At 37.1% G+C, this 16,267-nt stretch overlaps 1 protein-coding gene across 7 annotated transcripts in view; it reads right to left on the bottom strand.

The window, feature by feature from the left end:
- STXBP5L (syntaxin binding protein 5L) overlaps positions 1–16,267 on the bottom strand; it is a 379,589-nt gene that overhangs the window by 154,913 nt on the left and 208,409 nt on the right. For all 7 annotated transcript variants that reach the window (XM_019448501.2, XM_019448499.2, XM_019448505.2 and 4 more), the window contains exon 13: positions 159–306. In XM_019448501.2, coding sequence (XP_019304046.2) covers positions 159–306 — 148 coding nt within the window. The remainder of the gene's footprint in view (positions 1–158; positions 307–16,267) is intronic.

Below are 16,267 nucleotides of genomic sequence, written 5' to 3'. Positions count from 1 at the left end.
GAAAATTTAAATTTCACAAGTTATGTCTTATAGACACCAGCTTATGACCTCAGAAGAATTTAGTTCAAGTATTCTTATATGGAAGGTCAGAAAATAACAGGAAAAAGTATGATCATATGATATGAATATAAGAAAACATTTTTAATGGTTACTTTTACCTTATTACTGTATCCTTGTTTTTTATGCTTGGCTCCTATAGAGTAGAGTACTAGAATCAGATCTGGTGGGCAATCAGCAAAGTATGCTGTGCATGTAACTGGTGATTCATGAATGTCCATGGGATACGGATTTTCAAAGATTGGAAAACTAATAGATGAAGACAATATATTAGTGTCACTTCCCAAAGATAAAAAATGAAGTAACTTTTATAAAACAAACCCTAAAAGCTTCTAAATATTAATTATACATTTCACTTAATAGCTTAGGTATCCTAAAACAAGGATCACATGAACAAGAATGCTCTTTTAAGAATATTTATCTATAAAATGTAATATGAATAGTGGTAGAATTTTTCTTGAATAAACTCATTGTCTTTTCTGTAATTCCAAAATTCCACAGTGATATCACTTTAATACATATAGAATGAATTATGTTAAACTGAAAATGTATTCGTCAAGTTGACTTATTTACATAAAGTTGTACATAGAGAAAATACCTATCTTATGTGTTTTAATACATTGACAAATATTTATATAATATACTTGTAAATGTTAAAATATCTTAGTAAATATGACATGCATTTCCTATTGAAGTAGTACATAGGCAATGTTTTGTTTTTTTACAGAATTATTGAAAGACATGTTTGCTGTGTAGGTGTGTGAATGATTATATATGTTTAAGATCATTTCCAATGTAAACTAGAGAACATAAGGGGAATACAGACTTATGGATGCAGTAAATTTCCTATCTTTAAACCCACTATAATTTTAAAAATGGGTATCAGTATAGAACCACATAAAGAATTCTTAGAGCCATAATATGTGCACTTCTCATGTACCAGAGCTACTACGCACTGTAGTAGAGGGAGTTATTATTCTATGCTGCATATGTTCTAGGTCTGTGTATTCATGTTATTTCTTATATAAGGTTTTTGTTTGTTTGTTTTGTTTTGTTTTACTGAGGGTCTAGGGGCTAGTAACAATAATTTTCCACCATATTATTAGGAACTTAGTTAAAAACGTAGTCCAATCTAAGAGTATAACATGTATGTGTATTGGCAAGGGTTTTCTTCCTCTGATCTGAAATGCTGCAGATTCTATCCCAGATAAGAATAGTAGTATATGCAAAATCAGGTGAAAAGGAGCAAGTTGTGTTTAATAAATGATATATCCGATAAAGGGTTAATATCCAAAATATATAAAGAAATTATATAACTCAACACCCTAAAAATAAATAATCCAATTAAAAAATGGGCTGAAGACATCCAGATAGCCAACAGACATGTGAAAAGATGCTCAATGTTACTCATCATCAGGGAAATACTGATTAAAACTGTAATGATGTGTCACTCCACACCTGTCAGAATGGCTAAAATCAACAACAGAAGAAACAATAGGTGTTGGAATGGATGTAAACAAACTGGTGCAGCCACTTCACGGTATGGAGATTCCTCATAAGTTAAAAACAGAACTACCCTATGATCCAGCAATTGCACTGCTAGGTATTTATTTAAAGAATACAAAAATACTAATTCAGAGGGATAAATGCACGCCAATATTTATTGCAGCATTATCTCCTATAGCCAAACTAGGGAAGCAGCCCAACTGTCCATTGACTGATGAATAGAAAAGGATGTAGTGTGTGTGTGTGTGTGTGTGTGTGTGTGTATATATATATGTGTATATATATATATATATATATATATATATATATATATATATGTTATATACAATGGAACATTACTCAGCCATGAGAAGAATGACATCTTGCCATTTGCAATTACATGGATGGAGAGCTATTGAGTATAATGCTAAAAGAAATAAGTCAGAGAAAGACAAATACCATATGATTTTGCTCATGTGGAAGAAACAAAACAAGCAAGCATAGGTAAAAAAGAAGAGAGGCAAGCTAAGAAACAGACTGTTAACTATAGAGAACAAACTGATGGTTATCAGAGAGGAGGTGGGTGGGGGAATGGATTGAATAGATGATGGAGATTAAGGAGTGCACTTATGATGAGCACTGGGTGTTTTATGAAAGTGTCGAATCACTATATTATACACCTGAAACTATTACACTATGTTAACTGGAATTTAAATTAGAACCATTTTTTAAAAAGTATAAAGTACTACCTGGACCCAGAAATAAATGAAAGAAACAGCAAGCATATTAAAATAGATGGATGAAAGTTTCTCAGTTTCAGAGTAGAAATTAAACACATCTGAGATTGATGAATTAGAAGTAAAATAAATGGATCACCTTAAAGACCACATCTACAACTTCAGAATTGATAATAACAAGAGGTTATAATGATAGACTGACAAAGTGAAAACATCATGAAAATGTTTGGGGAAAATTAGTATATTGGCAAAGAGTAAAGAGAAATATAGTTAAGAAAAGAATAACTAAAAATGTATTATAGGAATTTAGATGTGGAGATGTAAGCAAAGATAGAAATCCAAGAAATCAAGAAGAGGAAAAATTTGTAAACCCTGATGCTTGTTTTCATATAAACAATTAAGTGGGGAAGAAGGGATAAATTAATTTGAACATTTATTTAAACATGGTTAAAAGTTAACTATTTGGAAGGAAAGAGAATATGTTAAATTTCTTAGACACTCAATGGGAATGTCACATAGTTTAAAATATGGTGCTGCCGGGGGCGCCTGGGTGGCACAGTCGGTTAAGCGTCCGACTTCAGCCAGGTCACGATCTCGCGGTCCGTGAGTTCGAGCCCCGCGTCAGGCTCTGGGCTGATGGCTCAGAGCCTGCAGCCTGTTTCCGATTCTGTGTCTCCCTCTCTCTCTGACCCTCCCCCATTCATGCTCTGTCTCTCTCTGTCCCAAAAATAAATAAAAAACGTTGAAAAAAAAATTAAAAAAAAAAATATGGTGCTGCCGAAGGTGAAATGTTAAATAAAAACTAGCAAACAAAATGTCAATTCACATACCCATATAAGCTAATGAAAACTGTAAGAATAAATGTATATACTGAAAACAGTGATTATTAAAGGTATAAAGGGCCTTGAAAGATAGCCAACTAGATAAAGTGTAAGTAACCAACAAATATGGCACAGAAAGAAGATGAGTACTGTTGAGAACAGAAGAGTACATTTTAATAAAACTAATATTAGAACTTAGAGGAAGAGACATAACAAATCTATACACGTACAGAAAATTTACTCAGTTTTAATCTTGATAAATAGAGTAGCCAGGCAGAATCAGTGATGATGATCTTAAGGCCCAATCCTACATATCTTTCAAACTACTGAAATATATGCTACAAATAAATATAAAGAAGAACTTCGGCTCTGACATTTTTAAATGGCATGGAAAGTAGAACTCAGGCTATAAGTCATTCAACAAAAATTTACTGAGAACCTACTCCATGTGCAGACAAAGCCTCTCCATGATCACTACAGTCTAGTAGAGAAACCATATTTGAAACAATAACAGATGGAAAATTTTATATGTGTCAAAGCTATGAAGGAGAGGAGCAAGGGAGCTGTGAGAGTCTGTAATAGGATATTTGACCAAATTATATAGGTAATGAAAGAATTTTTTTTAAATGAGGAAATGATACCTGAGTTGAGCTTCTTACAGATGAGATGTTAATGAGGAGAAAAAGGAAGGGAAGATTAATATAGAGGAGAGAGAATGCACAAAAATTCTAAATATAAAGGGGCTAAGAGATCAGTGGGCCTAGAGCATAGAATGAGGGAAAATCAGAGACAGGAGGATCCTGAGCTTATTTTGTCCCTTGGACACACCAAGATAACAACTATATCTATACAACTAACTCTGAAAATGATCTAAAGACTGGCAGAACAGACCTTCTGCAGTTAATTGTAGAGAAGAGGTCACACTGAGGGGCAGAGATGTTGTTGGGAACCAAACCACTGGTAAGACTAATCACACATGAGAGGGATACCACAAGCACAGAGAAGTAAGATGATTAGACCCCACCCTAGGCACTGGGGATATGCAGTAGGAAATCAAGTCTCCATTAACATGGGGCTTCAAAAACATGGGGCTCAACTCTAGGAAAGCCATAGGGAGATAGGAAACAGTCCCTGCCATTAAAGAGTCAGCATAATAAATAACCCCAACTGAGACATAGCACAGAAGGTGCAGTTTGAAAAGTCCCTGGAGTAAATGAATATTTATTTACTAACCTCAGAATGTGCGCTGAAGGGGCAGAGATCTTAATAAGACTTCTCCAAAAACAAATGTTGGTGGGTGCATTTTTCTTCCCACCCTTCGCCTAGATAGCTGCACAGTTGGAAACCAGCCCAAACACTCTCCACCTATCTTGGTAGCACTGAGTTTCTTACCCCATCCAACCCACCTGCCTTCACAGGCATCCCTGCAAAGAAGCTCCTGCCCCTCTACATCCTGCAAGCATCCTTGGTACAGACCAGTGCCAATCCAAAGTGTCCTGAGGAAATGGGGAGATAACCCCACACAGCAGCATACCTACAATTTCAAAAACTGAGCCTTTTAGCTGGTTATGCAGAGACAAAGCCCTGCTCTTCAGTGTGCCCACAGTTATGGTAGAGAGGCTGACTGCAAATACCTAGTCTGGCTGCTGGCCTCACCCACCAACAAAAGCCTCTGTGGGCAAACAAGAAGAAAGCCCTGCCATTTCACTGTGCCTGTGAAGACTAATCATGAGCCTGACTGCTGACCCCACCCACCTAAAAGCCCACAGAGACTTCAGACCCCTCAATAGCACAGGGACCAAACCCTGTCTAGTGTACCCAGAGCAGGCAAAGTTGATCACTGCAGCTGACTGGGCTAAATGCAGATGCTACTCAGCTATAGACCAGGGTGCACACAGTTCCCAAAGAAGATATCCCAGGAGCACTAGGGTCTGGTGACCAAGGGGAATATTGCTACAGGGCACCACAGGACCTCTTCTATACAAAGCCACTACTCTCAAGACTATGAGATATAGCTGACCTCTGTGTTTATTTAAAAAACAACAACAAATGGCACAGTTTGTTTAAAAAACAAGCACAGAGTAAGACAGAGGGATATGTCCCAAAATGAAAGAACATAACAAAATCACAGTTAAAGATGTAAGCAAAGCTGAGATAAGCTGTATGCCTGATAAATATGCAAAGTGATGATTATAAAGATACTCAGTGAACTTCAGTAGAGAGTGTATGAACTCAGTGAGAATTTCAACAAAGAGAAATTATAAAACAGAACCAAGCACACATGAAAAATTCAATAATTGAAATAAACATACTTTAGGGAATAAACAGATTAGGAAATAGAATGGCTCAGTGATCAGGAAGACAGGGCACTGAAAATGAAGCAACTGAGCAGAATAAATGACAACAGGTTAAGAGAACTTTGTGATATCATCAAGAGGATTAACATTCACATTATAGGGATCCCAAAAGGAGAACAGAGAGAAGGAGGGATAAAACTTATCTGAAGACAGACTGAGGAAGAAGATGGCGGTGTAGGAGGACGCTGGGCTCACTGCGTCCTGCTGATCACTTAGATTCCACCCACATTTGCCTAAATAACCCAGAAAACCACCAGAAGACTAGCAGAATGGACTCTCCAGAGCCAAGCATAGACAAGAAGCCCACGGAAGAGGGTAGGAAGGGCAGATAGTCAGGGCATGCTACACGGACTGGTGGGAGGGAGCCAGGGTGGTAGAGGGGCAGCCCACCAGGCAAGGCAGAGCCCCTGAGTCTGCCTTGCAAAAGTGGAGGGGCCAGACTGCATGAGTTCTGACAGCCAGTGGGACTTAACATCTGGAATGTTAAAAGTCAACAGCTCTGCTCTGGGAGAACAGGGAGGGCGAGAGGACACCGGGAGGGAGAGTTGCTGAGCCCCGGAAGACAGAGCTCAGCTCAGCGGGGAACAAAGGTGCTGGCAAGCGCCATTTTCCTCTCCCATCTCCTTGCTAAAATTCCAAAGGTAACCAGTTCCCGTCACCAAACTTCCTTGCACCACGCAAACGCCCAACGCTGTCCTTCTGTGGATCCATTCCTCCAACGGTCTACCTCCCTCCCTGTGCTGCAGGGCCCCTCCCACAGGGGACCACCCATGGCAAAGCGAGCTAAGCCTGTCCCTCCCAACCCTGTGCACCTTGTGGATCCACACCTCCACACCGGCTAATATACCAGATCCCATAGAAGCAGCACCACAAGCCTGGCAGTGTGCAAGTAGCCCAGACAGGGGCCACGCCACTCCGCAGTGAGTCCTGCCTCTGGGAGAGGGGAAGATACGGTACACACCAGTCTGACTGTGGCCCAAACAGTGGGCTGGGGGCAGACATCAGGTCTGACTGCGGCCCCGCTGCAGTACAGGGGAAGTGCCCTGCAGTTAGGAGCCACCACAGGGACTACCCAAAATGACGAAATGGAAGAATTCTCCTCAAAAGAAACTCCAGGAAGTAGTGACAGCTAACGAATTGATCAAAAATGATTTAAGCAATATAATGGAACAAGAATTTAGAATAATTGTCATAAAATTACTGGGCTTGGAAAAAGCATAGAGGACAGCAGAGAATCTATTGCTACAGAGATCAAGGGACTAAGAAATAGTCATGAAGAGCCAAAAAATGCTATAAATGAGGTGCAAAATAAAATGGAGGCAGCCATAGCACAGATTGGAGAGGCAGAGGAGAGGATAGGTGAATTAGAAGATAAAATTATGGGAAAAAAGGAAGCTGAAAAAAGAGAGATAAAAAAAATCTAGGAGTTACAGGGGAGAATTAGAGAACTAAGTGATGCAATCAAACGGAACAATATCTGTATCATAGGAATTCCAGAAGAGGAAGAGAATAAGAAAGGGGCTGAAGTTGTACTTGAACAAATCATAGCTGAGAACTTCCCTGATCTGGGGAAGGAAAAAGGCATTGAAATCCAAGAGGCACAGAAACTCCCTTCAGACGTAACTTGAATAAATCTTCTGCATGACATATCATAGTGAAACTGGAAAAATACAAGGATAAAGAGAAAATTCTGAAAGCAGCTAGGGATAAGCGGGTTCTAACTTACAAAGGGAGACCCATAAGACTAGTGGCAGACCTATCTACTGAAACTTGGCAGGCCAGAAAGGAATGGCAGGAAATCTTCAGTGTGATGAACAGGAAAAATATGTAGCTGAGAATCCTTTATCCAGCAAGTCTGTCATTCAGAACAGAAGGAGAGATAAAGGTCTTCCCAAACAAACAAAAACTGAAGGAATTCATCACCACTAAACGAGCCCTGCAAGAGATCCTAAGGGGGTTCCTGTGAGTGAAATGTTGCAAGGACCACGAAGTACCAGAGACATCACTACAAGCATGAAACCTACAGACATCACAGTGACTCTAAACCCATATCTTTCAGTAATAACACTGAATGTAAATGGACTAAATGCTCCAATCAAAAGACATAGGGTATCAGAATGGATAAAAAAACAAGACCCATCTATTTGCTGTCTACAAGAGACTCATTTTAGACCTGAGGACACCTTCAGATTGAAAGTGAGGGGATGGAGAACTCTCTATCATGCTACCGGAAGTCAAAAGAAAGCTGGAGTAGCCATACTTATATCAGACAAACTACACTTTAAATTAAAAGCTGTAACAAGAGATGAAGAAGGGCATTATATAATCATTACAGGTACTATCCATCAGGAAGAGCTAACAATTATAAATGTCTATGTGCCGAATACGGGAGCCCCCAAATATATAAAATAATCACAAACATAAGCAACCTTATTGATAAGAATGTGGTAATTGCAGGAGACTTTAATACTCCACTTACAACAATGGATAGATCATCTAGACACAGGATCAATAAACAAACAAGGGCCCTGAATGATACATTGGATCAGATGGACTTGACAGATATATTTAGAACTCTGCATCCCAAAGCAACAGAATATACTTTCTTCTCGAGTGCACATGGAACATTCTCCAAGATAGATCACATACTGGATCACAAAACAGCCCTTAATAAATGTAAAAGAATTGAGATCATACCATGCACACTTTCAGACCACAATGCTGTGAAACTTGAAGTCAACCACAGGAAAAAGTCTGGAAAACCTCCAAAAAATGGAGGTTAAAGAACATCCTACTAAAGAATGAATGGGTCAACCAGGCAATTAGAGAAGAAATTTAAAAATATATGGAAACAAATTAAAATGAAAATACAACAATCCAAATGTTTTGGGATGCAGCGAAGGCAGTCCTGAGAGGAAAATACATTGCAATCCAGGCCTATCTCAAGAAACAAGAAAAATCTCAAAAACAAAATCTAACAGCACACCTAAAGGAAATAGAAGCAGAACAACAAAGACACCCCAAACCCAGCAGAAGAAGAGAAATAATAAAGATCAGAGCAGAAATAAATAATATAGAATCTAAAAAAAAACTGTAGAGCAGATCAATGAAACCAAGAGTTGGTTTTTTGAAAAAATAAACAAAATTGATAAACCTCTAGACAGGCTTCTCAAAAAGAAAATGGAGACGACCCAAATAAAATCATGAATGAAAATGGAATTATTACAACCAATCCCTCAGAAATACAAGCAATTATCAGGGAATACTATGAAAAATTATATGCCAACAAACTGGACAACCTAGAAGAAATGGACAAATTCCTAAGCACACACACACTTCCAAAACTCAAACAGGGAGAAATAGAAAAATTGAACAGACCCATAACCAGCAAAGAAATTGAATCAGTTATCAAAAATCTCCCAACAAATAAGAGTCCAGGACCAGATGGCTTCCCAGGGGAATTCTACCAGACATTTAAAGCAGAGATAATACCTATCCTTCTCAAGCTGTTCCAAAAGGGAAGGACAACTTCCAGACTCATTCTATGAAGCCAGTATTACTTTGATTCCCAAACCAGACAGAGACCCAGTAAAAAAAGAGAACTACAGGCCAATATCCCTGATGAATATGGATGCAAATATTTTCAATAAGATACTAGCAAATCGAATTCAATAGCCTATAAAAGAATTATTCACCATGATCAAGTGGGATTCATTCCTAGGCTGCAGGGCTGGTTCAACATTCGCAAATCAATCAATGAGATACATCACATTAATAAAAGATAAGAACCATATGATCCTGTCAATAGATGCAGAAAAAACATTTCACAAAATTCAGCATCGTTTCTTAATAAACACCCTCAAGTAAGTCGGGATAGAAGGAACATACTTAAACATCATAAAAGCCATTTATGAAAAGCCCACAGCTAATATCATCCTTAATGGGGAAAAACTGAAAGCTTTCCCCCTGAGATCAGGAACACGAAATGGGTGTCCAGTCTCACCACTGTTGTTTAACATAGTGTTGGAAGTTCTAGTATCAGCAATCAGACAACAAAAGGAAATCGAAGGCATCAAAATTTGGCAAAGATGAAGTCAAGCTTTCACTTTTTGCAGATGACATGATACTATACATGGAAAACCCGAAAGACTCCACCAAAAGTCTACTAGAACCGATACATGAATTCAGCAAAGTTGCAGGATACAAAATCAATGTACAGAAATCAGTTGCATCCTTATACACTAACAATGACACAACAGAAAGACAACTAAAGAAACTGATCCTATTCACAATTGCACCAAGAAGCATAAAATACCTAGGAATAAACCTAACCAAAGATGTAAAAGATCTGTATGCTGAAAACTATAGAAACCTTATGAAGGAAATTGAAGATATAAAGAAATGGAAAACATTCCATGCTCATGGATTGGAAGAATAAATATTGCTAAAATGTCAATACTAACCAAAGCTATCTACACATTCAATGCAATCCCTATAAAAATTGCACCAGCATTCTTCTCAAGGCTAGAACAAGCAATCCTAAGATTTGTATGGAACCACAAAAGACTCCGAATAGCGGAAGTAATATGGAAGAAGAAGACCAAAGGGGGAGGCATCACAATCCCAGACTTTAGCCTCTACTACAAAGCTGTAATCATCAAGACAGCATGGTATTGGCACAAAAACAGACACATAGACCAATGAAATAGAATAGAGACTCCAGAATCAGACCTACAAAAGTATGGCCAACTAATCTTTGACAAAGCAGGAAAGAATATCCAATGGAAAAAAGACGGTCTCTTTAACAAATGGTGCTGAGAGAACTGGACAGCAACATGCAGAAGAATGAAACTAGACCACTTTCTTATACCATTCACAAAAACAAACTCAAAATGGATAAAGGACCTGAATGTGAGACAGGAAACCATCAAAACCCTAGAGGAGAAAGCAGGAAAAAACCTCTCTTTCCTCGGCCGCAGCAATTTCTTACTTGATACATCCCCAAAGGCAAGGTAATTAAAAGCAAAAATGAAATATTGGGACCTCGTGAAGATAAAAAGCTTCTGCACTGCAAAGGAAACAATCAGCAAAACTAAAAGTCAACCAACGGAATGGGAAAAGATATTTGAAAATGACGTATCAGACAAAGGGCTAGTATCCAAAATCTATAAAGAGCTCACCAAACTCCACACCCAAAAAACAAATAATCTGGTGAAGAAATGGGCAGAAAACATGAAGAGACACTTCTCTAAAGAAGACATCCAGATGGCCAACAGGCACATGAAAAGATGTTCAATGTCGCTCATCAGGGAAACACAAATCAAAACCACACTCAGATACCACCTCACGCCAGTCAGAGTGGCTAAAATGTACAAATCAGGAGACTATAAATGCTGGAGAGTATGTGGAGAAATGGGAACCCTCTTGTACTGTTGGTGGGAATGCAAACTGGTGCAGCCGCTCTGGAAAACAGTGTGGAGGTTCCTCAAAAAATTAAAAATAGATCTCCCCTATGACGTAGGATTAGGACTGCTAGGAATTTACCCAAGGGATAAAGGAGTGCTGATGCATAAAGACACTTGTACCCCAATGTTTATAGCAGCACTTTCAACAATACCAAATTATGGAAAGAGCCTAAATGTCCATCAACTGATGAATGGATAAAGAAATTGTGGTTTATATACACAATGGAGTACTACGTGGCAATGAGAAAGAATGAAATATGGTCTTTTGTAGCAAAGTAGATGGAACTGGAGAGTGTTATGCTAAGTGAAATAAGTCATACAGAGAAAGACAGATACCATATGTTTTCACTCATATGTGGATCCTAAGAAATTTAACAGAAGACCATGGGGGAGGGGAAGGGAAAAAAAAGTTAGAGAGGGAGGGAGCCAAAGCATAAGAGACTCTTAAAAACTGACAACAATCTGAGGGTTGATGGAGGTGGGAGGGCAGGGAGGGTGGGTGATGGGTATTGAGGAGGGCACCTATTGGGATGAGCACTGGGTGTTGTATGGAAACCAATTTGACAATAAATTTCATATTAAAGAAAAAACTTATCTGAAGAAATAATAGCTGAAAACTTCCCTAATCTAGGGAAGGAAACAGACATACAGATATAGGAATCTTAGAGAGCCCCTAACGAGATTAACCCAAGGAGGTCCATACCAAGGCATACAATAATTAAAACGGCAAAAAGCAATGATAGAATTTTAAAAGCAGCAAGAGAAAGTTACATAAAGAGAAATCCCACAAGGCTATCAGCTGATTTTTCAGCAGAAACATTGTAGGCCAGGAGGGGGGTGGCATGTATATTCAAAGTGCTGAAAGGAAAAAACCTACAACCAAGAATACTCTGTCCAGCAAAGAATAGAATAGATTACCATTCAGGATAGAAGGAGAGATAAAAATTTTCCCAAACAAAAGTTAAAGGAGGTCATCACCTCTAAACCAGCCTTATAAGAAATGTTAAAGGGAATTCTTTGAGTGGAAAGAAAAGGCCATAACTAGAAGAAAATTATGAAAGAAAAAAAGTTCACAGGTAAAAGAAACACATAATGAAGGTGGTGGATTAATCACTTATAAAGCCAGTATGTAGCTTTAAAACATAAAAACAGAAAATTATATCTACAAAACCATTCAATATATATACGAAATATATAAAATAGGACATCATATACATAAGACATGGAGATAGTAAAAATGTAATGCTTTTAGAATGTGTTTGAACTTAAGTGACTATCAAGTTAATATAGACTGCTATACCCATAAAATGTTACATATGAACCTCATGGTAACCACAAATCAAAAACCTATATTAGATATGCAAAAAAATAAATAGAAAGTAAACCAAGCATAACAGTAAAAAAAGCCATCAAACAAGACAGCAAGAGAAGAAAGGGACAGAGAAGAACTACAAAAACAACTAGAAAACCATTAATGGAATGGCAATAGTACACACCTACCAATAATTATTTATTTTAATGTTTATTTATTTATTTTGAGAGAAAGAGAGAGGGGAAAGGACTGAAAGAGAGGGAGAGAGAGAACCCCAAGCAGGCTCCACACTGTCAGCACAGAGCCCAATGCAGGCCTCTATCCCATGAACTGTGAGATCATGACCTGAGCCAAAATCAAGTCAGACATTTAAGCAACTGAGCCACCCAGTCACCCTGCCAATAATTACTTTAAATGGTCTAAATGCTCCAATAAAAAGACACAGGATGACTATATGGATTAAAAAAACAAGGCCCTTCTATAAGCTGCTTATAAGAAACTCACTTCCGAGCTAAAGACACATACAGACTGAGAGTGAAGGACTGGAAAAACATATACCATGCAAATGGAAGCAAAAAACCACTCCAAAACCAACAACAACAACAAAAAATGGAGGCAGCAATATTTAGATAAAAAGACTTTAATTTAAAACAAAGACTGCAATGAGAGGCAAAGAAAGGCACTACATAATGATAAAGGGAACATCCAAGAAGATGATTTAACAATTTTAAATATCTATGTACCCAAATTGGAGGACCCAAATACATAAAGCACATATTAACAAACATAAAGGGAAAAATTGATAATCAAATAATAGTAGAGGACTTGAACATCCCATTTATATCAATTGTATCACAGAAAGGAAATCTAAAGGAAATAATGACTTTGAATGACACAATAGATTGGATGGACCTAACAGATATATACATATTATTCCATCCCAAAGAGCAGAATACATGTTCTTTTTAACTGTACATGGAATATTCTCCAAGATAGATCACATGTTAGGCCACAAAACAAATTTCAATAAATTTAAAAAGATTAAAATCATATCAACCATTTTTTCTGACCACAGTGTTATGAAAATTAAAATCAATTACAAGAAAATCTGGAAAGAACACAAATACATTAAGTCTAAACAACACGCTACTAACCAACCAATGAGTCAACCAAGAAATCAAAGAGGAAATAAAAGAATATATGGAAACAAATGAAAAACACACACACACATACACACAATAGTCCAAAATCTTTGAGACACAGCAAAAACAGTTCTAACAGTTCTAAGAGAGAAGTGTGTAGCAATACATGCCTCAATATAAGCCTCAAGAAATAAGAGAAACCTCAAACAACCTAGGAAATGATAAAAATTAGAGCAACATAGAGATAAAAAAATCCACACACAATAGAAAGATTGAAACCAAGAGCTGGTTTATCCTTTCTTTAAAAGAATAAACAAAACTGGGGCACCTGGGTGGCTCAGTCAATTAAGCATCTGACTTTGGCTCAGATCATGATCTCACTGTTTGTGAGTTAGAGCCCTGCATCAGGCTTTGTGCTGACAACTCAGAGCCTGGAGTCTGCTACAGATTCTGTGTATACCTCTCTCTGCCCCTCCCCCACTCGCATTGTCTGTCTGTTTGTCTCTCTCTCTCTCAAAAATACACATTAAAAAATAAAAGGATAAACAAAACTGATAAACCTTTAGCCAGATGCATCAAGGAGTAAAGAAGGAAGACTCAAACAAAAGCAGAGATGAAGGAAAAATAACAACCAACACCACAGAAATACAAGAACTATAAGAGATTATGAAAAATATGCCAACAAATTGGACAACCTAGAAAAAAATGGCTAAATTCCTAGAAACATATTCCACCAAAGTTGATTTAGGAAGATAGGAAATTTGAACAGAATTGTTATTAGTAAAAGAATTGAAGTAGTAAGCAAAAACTTCCAACACACAAAAGTCCAAGACCAAATGGCTTCACAAGCAAATTCTACCAAACATTTGAAGAAGAGTTAAACCTTTTTTTAAATGATTCTAAAAAACAGAAGAGGAATGAAAATTCCAAATTCATTCTACAAGGCAAGCATTACTCTGATACCAAAAGTAGGCAAAGACATTACAAAAAAAAAATGTATGGGCAAATATCTTTGATGAACAACACAGATGCAAAAATCCTCAACAAAATATTAACAAACTGCATTAAGCAACACACTAAAGGATCATTCACCATGATCATCCACCACCCCAAATTTATTCTCGGCGGCAAGGATAGATCAATATTCGCAAATACATCAATGAGATACATCACATTAACAAGAAAAAGGATAAAAACCATATATCATCTTAATACATGAATTTGATAAAATATAACATCTGTTCCTGATAAAAACTCTCAATAAAGTGAATTTAGAGGAAACATACCTCAATATAATAAAGTTTGTATATTAAAAACCCACAGATAACATCATACTCAGTGGTGAAAATCTGAGAGCTTTTCCTCAAAGATCAGGAACAAGACAAGGATGTCCACTCTTGCCACTTTTATTCAACATAGTACTAGAAATCCTAGCTCCAGCATTCAGACAACAAAAAGAAATAAAAGGCATCCAAATTGGTAAGGGAGAAGTAAAGCTGTCACTATTTGCAGATGCCTTGAGACTATATACAGAAAACCCTAAAGACTTCACCAAAAACCTACCAGAATGGATAAATCAATTCAATAAAGTTGAAGGATACAAAACTAATATACAAAAATCTGTTGCATTTCTATAATAATGAAGTAGCAGAAAGAAAAATTTTAAGACAATCTTACAATTACACCAAAAAGAATAAAATACCTCGCAATAACCTGAACCAAGGTGATGAAAGACTTGTACTCTGAAAACTATAAAATGTGATGAAGGAAATTAAAGATAACACAAACTATGAAAAGATAGTCCATGCTCATGGATTGAAAGAATATCACTGAAATGTCCATACAACCCAAAGCAACCTACATATTTAATGCAATCACTATCAACGTACTAACAGCATTTTTCACAAAAGTAGAACAATCCTAAAAGCTGTATGGAACCACAAAAGACCCCAAATAACCAAAGCAATCTTGAGAAAGAACAAATCTGGAATTATCTCAATTCCAGATTACAAGATATATGACAAAGCTGTAATAATCAAAGTAGAATGGTACTGGCAAAAACAAACAAGCAAAACAACAACAGACACATAGTCCAGTGGAACAGAATAGAACGCCCAGAAATAAACCCATCTTTATATGGTCAATTAGCCTACAACAAAGGAGGCAAAAATATACAATGGGGAAAAGACAGTCTTTTCAAAAGTGGTGTTATGAAAATGGGACAGCTACATGTAAAAGAGTAAAATTGGACCACTTTCTTACACCATACACAGAAATAAACTCAGGTTAAAAACCCAAATGTGAAATCTGGAATCTTAAAACTCCTAGAAGAAAAGATAGACATCAAGGATAGATAGACATCTGCTATAGAAACATTTTTCTATATGTATCTCCTCTAGCAAGGGAAATAAAAACAAAAATCAACCATTGGGAGTATACCCAAATGAAAAGCTTTTGCATAGTAATGTAAATCATCAACAAAGTGAAAAAGGCAACTTAATGGGAGAAGATATTTGCAAATGATATATCTGATAAAAGGTTAATATGCAAAATATTTAAATAACTTACACAAGTTAACCCCATAAAACCAAATAATCTGATTAAAAAATGGACAGAGGACTTCAACAGACCTTTTTCCAAAGAAGACATACAGATGGCCAATAGACACAGAATAAGATGCCCAACATCACAAATCATCAGGGAAATGCAAATCAAAACCACAATGAGAGGTCACCTTACACCTGTCAGAATGGCTAGAATCAAAAAAGACAAGAAATACAAGTATTGGCAAGAATGTGGTGGAAAAGAGACCCCAGTGCACTGTTGGTAAGGATATAAATTGGTGCAGCCACCATGAAAACAGTGTGGAGGTTTCTCAAAAAATTAAAAAT

The sequence above is a fragment of the Panthera pardus genome, unplaced genomic scaffold (assembly GCF_024362965.1).
Source record: "Panthera pardus isolate Hobbes unplaced genomic scaffold, ASM2436296v1 HiC_scaffold_16, whole genome shotgun sequence".
In the NCBI taxonomy this organism is placed as follows: domain Eukaryota; kingdom Metazoa; phylum Chordata; class Mammalia; order Carnivora; family Felidae; genus Panthera; species Panthera pardus.
The sequence above is the reverse complement of the archived record's forward strand: the minus strand, read 5'-3'. Positions and strand labels throughout refer to the sequence as shown.